The sequence below is a fragment of the Mytilus trossulus genome, chromosome 1 (genome assembly GCF_036588685.1).
Source record: "Mytilus trossulus isolate FHL-02 chromosome 1, PNRI_Mtr1.1.1.hap1, whole genome shotgun sequence".
Classification (NCBI taxonomy): domain Eukaryota; kingdom Metazoa; phylum Mollusca; class Bivalvia; order Mytilida; family Mytilidae; genus Mytilus; species Mytilus trossulus.
The window spans coordinates 22033448-22046275 of NC_086373.1; the positions used below are offsets into that span (position 1 = coordinate 22033448).

General features: G+C 32.2%; 1 protein-coding gene across 3 annotated transcripts in view; it reads right to left on the reverse strand.

Annotated features, from left to right (window-relative positions):
- Positions 1 to 12828, reverse strand: part of LOC134718880 (gelsolin-like protein 2) — a 41061-nt gene that overhangs the window by 20787 nt on the left and 7446 nt on the right. For 2 of the 3 annotated variants that reach the window (XM_063581736.1, XM_063581726.1), the window contains exons 2-6: positions 4698 to 4722; positions 4172 to 4252; positions 3699 to 3772; positions 2200 to 2274; positions 523 to 594 (exon numbers count right to left, since the gene is read on the reverse strand). In XM_063581736.1, coding sequence (XP_063437806.1) covers positions 523 to 594; positions 2200 to 2274; positions 3699 to 3772; positions 4172 to 4252; positions 4698 to 4704 — 309 coding nt within the window. In that variant the 5' untranslated portion in view covers positions 4705 to 4722. Of the gene's footprint in view, positions 1 to 522; positions 595 to 2199; positions 2275 to 3698; positions 3773 to 4171; positions 4253 to 4697; positions 4835 to 12828 lie in introns of those variants that run through there. The other variant, XM_063581719.1, reaches the window with a different exon arrangement.

A 12828-nucleotide genomic window follows, 5' to 3' on the forward strand; every position in this document is an offset into this window, starting at 1 on the left:
AGATTAAGCATATATCAAAGAATCCCATATATACAACTTTTGTTGAAATCAAATAAAGTTTGATTTTGGACCCCAATTTGGACCAACTTGAAAACTAGGCCTATAATCAAAAATCTAAATACATGTTTAGATTCAGCATATGACATGTATGAAAGCCCCAAGGATTCTATTTTTGATGATATCAAACAAAGTTTAATTTTGCACCAAGATTTGGACCAACTTGAAAACTGGGCCCATAATAAAAATTCTAAGTACATGTTTAGATTGAGCATATCAAAGAACTCTAAAGATTCAATTTTTGTTCAAATCAAACAAAGTTTAATTTTGGACCCCAATTTGGACCAACTTGAAAACTGGGCCAATAATCAAAAATCTAAGTACATGTTTAGATTCAGCATATCAAAGAACCCTAAAAATTCATTTTTTGTTCAAATCAAACTTAGTTTAATTTTGGATCCTTTGGACCTTAATCTAGCCTAGCCATCTTTTTTAATAATCATGAACCAGAGTGCAGAATTATACCTGTGTACTGTATTGACCAATCCAAAAGTGAACATCAAAACATAGCTCTTCTCCATCTTCTTCCTTGTAGGTCTGTTAGAATAATAAGGTATTGTTAACTAGCTAAACATCTATTATTCAGTCTTAGAAGGTCAAATAGAACCCATTATTATATGACTATAAATTTTCTGTTTTCTCATTGGCTAAAAGCATAGGAAATCCTCTTTGATAAAACATTATATTTACCGCGGCATAAATCACGAGAGGTTAATATAAGATTTGGAAGAGCGTCTGTGTGCCTAAATATAGAAACAGGGAATTCTTGTTAGCTATTTAAGGGATGTATAAATAAAATGGTTTTTAATTGAACGACCGAATAAATATCAACCAATCAGCGCTCTCGACATAAAATCGTTTCGATCTCACAGACGACAGTTACATGTTTCCAGCAACACAGTATGGCTGGAGCAGCAGAAGTAGCTACTGAAAAACTCTTTTCATCGTTAAATAATGAGGAAATTAAAAAGATTTTGATAGAAAAGGATTCAAAAAATACTCAACAGATTCTAGCGTGAGGACATTTAAATCTTATTTACGAGAGAAAAATCTACCTGAAGATTTTCCAGAATTTGCCAAACAATGAATTGGACAGTATTTTGTTTAGATTTTATCCTGAGGCTCGCATGGAGAGAGTCATATAATAAAGCAATTGTTGACTTTTGATATCAGTTGATACAATTATTTATCAACCTCATCAAAAGTCAATAATTGTATAATGATAATATCAAATTTGCTTGCTATAAATATACATTTTGAGTCCTGGTAATCACTTCCTTTCTACAACTTAAGCATTGATAAGTCGGAAGAAAACAAGACAAATATTTCAAAATCTTACATTTGTCATAAACTTGACAAATTGATGCCCCCACACTCCACTCTGATGTAACTGTGTTATAACAAAGTTAATGTTAGACTCTCTTTGAGATTTATTGTCTCTAAGTGACACAAATGATTCCCCCTCAGATGTAAAGTTTTATTTTAAAATACTTGATACAATATTATATGATACAAAAATGATTCCTTAAGGAAATTAACACTTTACCCATTAAACATGTAAAACAGAAGTCATTTTATTACAGTTTAAAAGTGCTTTTAAAATGAAATATGGTCATTATTTCGTCATAGGGTATTTTAAATCTTATTGATGATCTTGGTAAAGAGAACCAGAGAAATAAGTCCTGAACTAAAATACAAATATTCCATATACTTGTAACCGGGTAAATAGAATTTGTTAAATTCATGAAAAAGTTTCAATAAAAATCTCAATCAATGAGAATATGAACCCTACAAATTAAATAAATCTAGGGTATTTGTCAAAATTCACAAATATTGAGTCTTAAATATTTTGAACTAACATATCTAAATTTTCTTCCAATTCAATTCCTATACAATGATATCTAATGAAGTGATCTGAAAATTTTATTTGACTTCATCAATCTCCCCCACATTTTTATTTTAATTATGTAGTAAATATATTTTTATTCATTTCACAGAGTACATCCTGACATATATTCATGCTTTCTAGGTTGTTTTTTATGTGAAATGCTCTGTGATCATTCCAAAGAATTTGAAATATAGTAGCACTTCCCAGAAAAAGAAGATACTATCAATATTACTAAAGTTTTAATTATATCTTACATTTAAAATGATATATGAGTCCCCATTGTAAAACTTGCCATACTCTTCTCTTGGCCAGTCTTCAACTTTGAATTTCTACAATAAAATATCAAAATTTCAAAGCTGTTTTTTTTTTATATATATATTTTAAATATATATTTAAAAATACTTATACAATATTAAATGATACATAAATGAACTCTTTTCATGTATTAGAACGTCTGAACCAGGGACAACTCTACAACAGATTTATCCATCGGATCACCAGCAGTGATGTTGATATAATGATGACAATACGTTTTGTATATATATACATGATATAAGTCTTCTAAACATCGGCCTAACAATGTTAGATCTGTAAATTGTCTTTCGCAAATGGTTTGTTCTTCCCTTGCCGGGATTCAAACTCATGCTACTGAGATATTGTGACATCAAATCCCCTTTGCACTGTATCTGATGCCCTAGACCACACGACAACCTTGGCATCACAATAATCAAGTTTTTGGTGGCCAGATGTTACCTTTCCTTGTCAGTTTTTATCTAGTGTTCATTTAAAACTTTGTTAAACTTTTTCAATCATATCAAAATAATTTAAATTTCATCCAAAATTAGGCAATGGTAATTTGAACTTATATAATTACCATGTAATTCAAAAATGTCATTTTAATTTAAAAAAAAGTGTAAGTATGATTAAAGAGAGGTGAAAACAGCAGGTAATTGGTCTTTGTATCAATTTTCAATAATTCAATAAAAATGAGTTCATTATCACTAAACTAGTATATATTTGTTTAGGGGCCAGCTGAAGGACGCCTCCGGGTGCAGGAATTTCTCGTTACATTGAAGACCTGTTGGTGACCTTCTGCTGATGTTTTTTCTATTGTCGGGTTGTTGTCTCTTTGATACATTCCCCATTTCCATTCTCAATTTTATGACTTCCACATATGTTCTAATTTATTGACTTCTTTCTAAATTTCAGTCTTATTTTTAAGTTGTATCCATCATTGTCAACTTATAAGGTTTTCTAACTTTACATTTGCCTGAAGTAGACATATTGTTTGTTTGTCCTAATCACCATTAATTACAATGTCTAGTCATAGGATATGTGTAATACAGATCAGAAGTCACAGAAAGGTTAACACCTACATAAACACTTTTACTTACAACTACTTAATGTATATAATTACTAATCATACGATATCAATAATGTCATGAATGTATCATTATCTAAGTGTGTTACTGATCTATTCAATCAAAATAATTATCGTGGTTCCAATGCAAACTTTTAATTCTTGCTGAGCTTTGTATAACTTAATTCTGTTATATCAATTCTTTTTCTCTATTGTACATCATATATAAGCCAGTAAAACGTCCACCCTGAGGTAGGAGACATTCCAATTAACCATTCTCTTTATTCACGTTATTTATATTCAAATTTCAAGGTATTAGTCTAAATCAAGTTAGAAGAACACATCCTGATATATAGAGGTCATTTATGCTTGGGGCCAGACTCCTGAACTTACCACAATTCTCCAGATCTGTATTCCAAGCTTCCTGCCAGCATTCTTCCAAGCTTTCTCAGTAGCAGCAGACTCCTCTGTCAAAACAAATGTTGGTTTTAATGCAAAAAATACAGGTCAAATGTTTTAAGAAAAAAAAAATGATAATAAGGGTGTTTGTAACAAACTATATTCAATAGCTTATTTTAGTCTTACCACATACATACAAGTATAAGGCAATATATATAATATTAATTTAAATAAAAGTACACAATATATAAAAATTTAGAATGCATGTTCCATTCTTAAAAGAAAGTTCTATGAGTGACTGTTATATACAATTATAAAACATCAGAATTGTAGTATAGTTTTATTATTTACACAAAACATAAAAGTGCAATATCTATCTGTTAACAATTGCTCAAAAGTCTGAATTATATTTATAAAATCAATAAAAAATATTTTGGATTTTTTCTAGTAAAACATAATAATCTTACTTTTGACGTTCTTTTCAATGTCGGATCCAAACAATGCTAAATTTGAATCTTTCCAGTCATACTGCTTCTGTTTAATCAAACCTACAATTAAACAAAAACATGTATACAATCCATATGGACCAGCGATGTGGTCTTTAGATGTCTAAATATGGAGATACTTATATCTAAAATATTGATCATTTTGATGGAAGGAGAAAGAGACATTGAGAGAGATGAAAGACATGGAAAAGGATATTCAAACTCACAAGTCAACATGGTCGAAAAGAAACTGACTATAAAAAAGATGTGGTATGATTGCCAATGAGACAACTATCCACAAAAGACAAAAATGACTATGCCAATTTCAGAAAATTTTTAAAAAAAACCAAGGAAAATAAAACTGCAGTTAACAAACATGACAAAACACAACGTACAAATCTTACGAATAATCAACACAAACCCCTCCCAATAACAGGATTCATCTCAGGTGCCTGGAAGGTAAAAAAGATGTGCATGTATCATAACATAAAATTAAATATTGTCTTACCTGACATGGCTACTGTTTTTCTTGTCTGAAAAGAAATAGAAAACTGATATACCTTCTTACAAATAAAATAACTTTTAATAAACTTAAATAATTCAATTACTTCCTTATCAACTACATCATGTACATCCTGACTTTGTATAGCTTAAAAAAAACCACATAACATGTTAAGGATGTTCACTCCTCAAAAATTACATAGTTATAATATAATACATTGTATACAGACAATTGTTCTTTTACAGCAAAAAAAATAGGTATGTGTCCTTGTTTTTGAGATACTTGTACCAGAAAAAAGTAGGATCACAAAAATACTGAACTTCAAGGAAAATTAAATCGGAAAGTCCCTAATCACAGGTCTTATAGCGCTAAACCTCTCACTTTTACAATCGTCTCTAAGGATGCCTTGGGTTGTGGTTTCCCAAATTCAGGAACTTGGGGATCATTGCAGTGTTCATTCCCACCTTTCCAATTGTCGTTTATTCAGTTTTGTTTTATGACAATTGTCCATCACTGTCCATTGTATAATGCTTTAAGATATTCTGAATCAATGACCTTTTCAGTGGCAGATCCAGAAATTTCCTAAGTGAGGCCAATTGACAGCCTAAGAAGGGGCCTGTTGCAGTCATGCTTCAGTGATTCTTTATATAATCAACCATACTTTTCACAGCAAATGAAAGCGCATTCTTGGTATCAATTTTCATGTCTTCTTTGATCATTAAGAAAAATTATAGCTGACAAAAAAGGATATTTTTTAGATGAAAACCTTACTTTCATACATATTTCATGTATTTAGTCTTGTATGATTTTTTATTTTAGTTTCTTGTGTATAATTAGGAGTTTAGTATGACGTCCATTATCACTGTACTAGTATACATATTTTTAAGGGGCCAGCTGAAGGACACCTACGGGTGCAGGAATTCTTGCTACATTAAAGACCCATTGGCAGCCTTCCGCTGTTGTCTGCTCTATGATCGGGTTGTTGTTGCTTTGACACATTCACCATTTCCTTTCTCAATTTTATATACTAAGCCAAAAAAGTCATGAAAGTGTAGCAACAAAAATGTGAAATTTTATTTGATCATGTTTTTACAAAACTTAACAACATATAATTTTAATAATAACAAAATTGAATTATGACATGTCATCAGAAGCAACATGAATGATTATCACTCACATTCGTTAGGATATTCTTTGTATGGAGCCCGTGAGGGTCAAGATGCAGAAATGAGTATAGTGTTATTTAAAATAGATTTCTCAGCCATGCCCAAGGAGCACCAATGAAGGATTGGCAGGCACACCAGCAGCTGCCCTTAGTCATGCACTACTTTTGCGGCTGGAAAAAAACTTGTCACATGTTGACGTAAAGAGAAGGTAGCGCTCCTCCCCTGGTCTATGAGATATCGACCTATCCTGTGCAGTTGCAATTTGTCTATATTTGTTTGTTACTCTCTAAACTATTGCCTTATGCACATTAAATTAAGCCACATTGTCAGCAACACTCATTCCGCATCAACCATTCCAAGAGCTTTCTGACGGTCATTTTCGGGGAGGCTTGGGTGACGCCCCATGCAATTTTTTCAAAGGTGAATGTGTTTTTCTTACCAATGGTGTGTCTCTGAACGTTAATAAAAAAGAATTTTTTAATATCTTTTAAAAGTACATTTACAGAAGGTAAAACACCAATTACACCTGCAATGCTGAAATGGCGCGAAATCAATCACCAGGAAAAAAGTATTACTGTTTTGATTGAATTACAGGTAAAACTAAGGATTATATCAATGATATTTAAAAAAATATTTTTAAAAAAGAGTTGCTAAACTTTTTTGGCTGAGTATATATATGTTCAAACTTTGACAAGTGATTTGATTTTACAAATATACATAAATTGACATAGTTGAACATAGGTCAAACAAGGTTGGCCGTATCATCATGATTATGCATTCTTATTACAATAATCAAAGCACTGTAAGCGCTGTAGGCAGTTAACCAAAAACCAAGGCATAATTTTAACCAGATGCTCCACTGGGCGCAGCGTTATACGACCGCAGAGGTTGAACCCTGAACAGTTGGGGCAAGTATGGACACAACATTTAATCTGGATTCAGCTCTAAATTTGGATTGTGATTAAATAGTTGACACAGCATAGGTTTCTGACACAGAATGAATGTGGTCTAATGAACTTAAAATTTTTGTTTTGCCTTTGAGCAATTTACTATACTGTTGAATAGTAATCCTTTCAAAAAAATGTTAGAAGAAATTTTCTTTTTATTTATGAAATCTGAAATGAGAAAAATTGAACCCCCTCCCCCAAAAAATTTTTTTCACATTCCCCTTTCCCTTATTCCAAAACTGATCTCAGTTCAAATTTCTAATTGAGGTTGCAACAATAACTACTTTTTTAAATACATCATAAAATATTACAAGAGTGCACACACTGAAATGTCTCGCCTTCTTTACTAATCCTTGATACTATCTTGATAGACGTAAATATAAAGCTTTATTACAACTGTCACATAAACTCAACATTAACCAAGAAAATGAAACATTGATCTATGAACCATGAAAATGAGGTCAAGGTCTGATGAACCATGCCAGGCAGACATGTACAGCTAACAATTCTTCAATATTACAAATATAGTTGACTTATTGCTTATAAATAATGAAAAACAGACCAAAACACAAACACTTCAAACTTAGCAATGGACTGTGAAAATGAGGTCAAGGTCAAATGAAACCTGTGTAACCGACATATAGATCATAAAATATTTCCATATACCAAATATAGTTGACCTAATGCATAAAGTTACTAAGTATTAGAAAAATAGACCAAAACTAAAAAACTTAACTTTGACCACTGAACCATGAAAATGAGGTCAAGGTCAGATGACACCTGTCAGCTAGACATGTACACCTGAAAATCATTCCATACACCAAATATAGTAGACCTATTGCATATAGTATAAGAAAAACAGACCAAAACACAAAAACTTAACTATAACCACTGAACCATAAAAATGAGGTCAAGGTCAGGTGACACCTGCCAGTTGGAAATGTACACCTTATAGTCCTTCCATACACCTAATATACTCGACCTATTGCTTATACATGTAGTATCTGCAAAATGGACTTGACCACGAAAACTTAACCTTGTTCACTGATCCATGAACTGAGGTCGAGGTCAAGTGAAAACTGTCTGACAGGCATGAGGACCTTGCAAGGTCTGCACATACCAAATATAGTTATCTAATTACTTATAATAAGAGAGAATTTAACATTACAAAAAAACTTAATTTTTTTTCAAGTAGTCACTGAATCATGAAAATGAGGTCAAGGACTTTGGACATGTGACTGACGGAAAGTTCGTAACATGAGGCATCTATATACAAAGTATGAAGCATCCAGGTCTTCTACCTTCTAAAATATAAAGCTTTTAAGAAGTGAGCTAACACCGCCGCCGCCGGATCACTATCCCTATGTCAAGCTTTCTGCAACAAAAGTTCCAGGCTCGACAAAAATGTAAAAAAAGTGCTTGTTATCACTTAATGGTAAAGATTGTTCTAATTAAGCAGTTGGTAGTACATGTAGTAAAAGTGAGTATACATTGTATGTTGTATAAAACAATGATTCAACTACTATTCTTGACAAAGAAAGATGACTCCAATTGAAAATTTCTTGCCATTGAGCAATATTGTACAATTAGATACTTCTTGCTATTGTGCAATACTGTGTAATTGAAAATATTTGCTATTGCACAATACTGCACAATTGAAGATTTCTTGCTATTGCACAATACTGTGCAATTGAAGATTTCTTGCTTTTGCTGAATACTGTGGAATTGAAAATTTCTTGCTATTGCACAATACCTAATACATGTATAATAATTTTGGATCCTGATTTGGACCAACTTGAAAACTGGGTCCATAATCAAAAATCTAAGACTAATTACATGTTTAGATTCAGCATATCAAGGAAGTCCAAGAATTCATTTTTTTATGAAATCAAACAAAGTTTAATTTTAGACTCTTTTGGGCCTCTACATGTAAATTATTATTCCTAAACTGTTGGAACCAAAACTCCCAAAATCAATCCCAACCTTTCTTTTGTGGTCATAAACCTTGTGTCAAAATTTCATACTCACTTAAACTAAAGTTATAGTGGATGGGGTGACCCTAGGGCCTTCCCCTATATTTCATTTGATTAGTTATTTAGTCTCAAACATTAATGTATATGGTCAAGGGGTGGGGATCTCATCTGTTTCAAAGTTATCAAACAGGAGGAGGTTGAGTGGCCCAATGGACTCCACCTATAGATCATTAGATTTGCTTACATTCAGGTAGCATATATATAGTTGCACTATTTGTGCCTGTCCCAAGTCAGGAGCCTGTAATTCAGTGGTTGTTGTTTGTTTGTGTGTTACATATATTTGTTTTTCATACATTTTTTTATATAAATAAGCCGTTTGTTTTCTCGTTTCAATTGTTTTACATTTTCTTATTGGGGCCTTTTACAGCTGACTATGCAGTATGGGCTTTGATCGTTGTTGAAGGCTGTATGGTGACCTATAGTTGTTTATGTCTGTGTCATATTGGTCTCTTGTGGACAATTGTCTCATTGGCAATCATACCACATCTTCTTTTTTATATATGCATGTCTAAAATCTTTAAGTATAAGTTTTGTCCATGTTCATTGGGGCCCTTATATGTGTTACATATTTGTTTTTATTTTTTTTTATTTTATATAAATAAGGTTATTAGTTTTCTCGTTTGAATTGTTTTACATTGTGTTATCAGGGCCTTTTATAGGTGACTGTGTGGTATGGGCTTTGCTCATTGTTAAAGGCTGTACGATGAGATATAGTTGTTGATGTCTGTGCCATTTTGGTCTCTTGTGGACAGTTGTCTCATTGGCAATCATACCACATCTTTTTTTTATATAAGACTATATTAAACTTCCAGCTATTTTAACTGACCCATCAAAATTGAGAAGAAAAACAATTACCCTTGAAATTGCAGTGATGTGTCTAATTTTTAAGGCATCTAACATGGATTACCAACATTTATTACTGTTAAAGAAAATTTATATTGTTACCAGGAACATATATATATTGTTAGATTAACTGTTCCCAGGTGTCACATTCATGACATTGTATTGGATTTTGACATTAAATTTTTGTACAAAATATGTTCTGCTTTTTCTTTCTTTTACATATATATCTTTTGGTTTTCAATTCTAGTGTTTATATTTATTTACCATGCATAGATGTATTTTGTCACCTGTCTGGATTTTTTTAGATGACAGCCAAACCCGGGATTACCCTTTTCCGCTTCTGGAATCGGATCCGATATTGTAATTGTTTAGCGGCAGCCATTTTATTTCAATGTTGTTTGACAGATAGTGAGATACGATTTCACTCGGATTTACACATTTTTTGTCGGCGATTATCTGTAAAAAGCTAGCGGTTGATCAAACTGAACATCGCTGTCACGAATAGTAATGATGAAAATAAGTTTGAGATCGTTTATTAGGAAACTTTAAATAGTAAAAATGTTTGGAAAGTTATTTTTTTTAATTTTCTTTCAAGGTCCGTCGGGCATGTCGGGCGTAGCTAGTAACCCAGTAGAAAGAATTCCGACTGCTTAAAAGTGGAAGGTCGCAGACCTCGGACCACCGCAACCTCTGTGTCCAAATTGAAAAGATACGAAAATTTTGCCTTCTAATTCAAAATTGCCGCCAAAGACGTGATCAGTTGAACTTATTTTAATAGACTACTGACGTAGTTGAATTACATATCAATATATAATTGACGACAAACAAGATTCCTACGACTTTTGCAATTTGGGAAATCTAAACTACTTGTCTTTAGAGATTTTCGGCGATTAAATATATCATACATTTGTTCTTTGACGTCTTAGCCAAAAGTTCAAGGGATAATAAAATACATTAGGATTCCTAACGTGCTCTACTTCCTATGTGCAACTTCAAAACTTTTGAGAAAATCGGCGATCATTTAAGTTTTTTCTGGTCAATTTTTTTGTTATCCAGAATGAAAAGTATGAAAAAACTGTCCAATAAGTTACAAATAACATAATATCCAGCTAGAAAATAACAATGGCACGTATTTCAGCATTGCTTGGGTAGAACACAAATCCAGGGTGCTCGCATAAGCAAGCTGCCTAAAAAACATAATGCTCCATGTATGTAGTTGTCAATATGCATTGGTACACCCCCCCCCCTTTCCATTTTCCCTACATGAAAGACGCCATCATTTTATTAATTCCAATATACTGTGGAAAAGATGTGTCTAGATTAGTAACATGACAATTTGACATGCTTAACATACAATTATCATGATACTGACATCATATGTAGACCCCCCCCCCCCCCCCCCCCCATTTTTTAGGGGCCAGTCACCACAATTACAGCAAGCTCAAAAGAGACAGATAGTTTCTAAATGTCATGAATATTTTTTTAACTTTAGGAATTTCCCCAAATATGATTTCTATTATGCCATGTGATAATTTGTAGAGATCACTATAACATGTATATATAAGCTATCTCTTATAATGTTCATGCTAATAAAAAAATTACTATTGTTACATGTGTTATGAATAACAATAGACTGCTTTAAGATGTAGAGTCAGGGGTTTCCAGTAACAACATTGTTACATTTCCTAACAATAGATCTATTCAATTTACACTTTTTTCAGAAATACACACTTTGAACTACAAAAAAAAGAACAGTAAATAAATGTATATAAATGTACTGAAACATGTGAAATGAATTGTTGACATGAACAGTAGTCACTAAGTGTACAAATTGAAACCAGCACAACAAATGGTTTATTAAAGCATGCAACTGTGTGCACATCGTGCACATGGACCAAATAAAATTAAATTCAAGTATTTAAACCATCTCCAACATACATGACATACATGTATTGATGGACAGACTGTGACATACAGATGGAAAAATGAAAAACTTAATGCTCCTCCACTACGGCTGGGGGAAAACTATACAATGATAATAGAAAGTAACACACTGTCCACACTAGGGACTATATTCATGATATTTGAAGACAACAAAAATCAAGTGACAATAACTGTTTCTAGACCTGCTTTACTGACCATTGACATTATGTTGATAGTCCTAAATATCAAGCTTTATTTTAAGTATCACATAAACTGACCAAATAAAGTATGGTAAACCTATTGCTTAGGCCTGTAGGGGGTCATCCATAATTGTCAACCATTTTCCAAGGTGTTCAAAACATAACCCTTTTGCAGACATCCCACCCTCCCTCGAAAATTGTACATCAACCATTTTCAGATTCCAAGACACGAATCAGTCTTTCTTAATAAAAAGAAGATCCTGTCTATTAGGGTTTACCAGTAGTTAAATATAGAATTTTGCATTGAAATAAAATGAAACATATATGCTTTATTTGAGGACATGCATGAAATGTATCTGTCAATTATGAATGACCACTTATATATTATTTCATATATGGACTTGACTACGAAAACTTATTTAACCTTGTTCAATCACAAAACCATGAAAATAAAGTTAAGGACAATGGACAAAGGACATGAATGACAGACAGAAACTTTGTAGTATGTAACATAAGGCATTAATATATAAAATATGAAGCATCAAGGTCTTCCACCTTCAAAAATATAAAGCTTTTATGTAGTTAGTTAACCCTCATACTACCAGCAATGACAATGACATTTTTCGATATATGGGTCATTTTCAAAAAATGTCGAATTTTGAAATTGAAAAAAATATTAAAAGTTACTTATTTAAACAACCCTCTACATAAGCAAATCAAAACAAACAGTACTTTAAGAACAACATATTAAAAGATGCAATCTTAATGATGTCATACAAGAATATGTTGAAACATTTTTTGATCGGTGGTACATTATTTTGTCTATCCTGTTACCATTTTCAAAAGAAATTTTGGGTTATTAAGAAAAGGTTTAGATAAAATGTTAAGCTTGTTTTACGTAGACAATTAGATGGTTTTCAAGAGAATAAACTTCTATATATATTCCTTCTGTAATATGATAGATTATTTGCCAATTTTCCAGGTTGTACTGAAAAATGCCTCTAAAAATTGGTTTCATAGGTTGT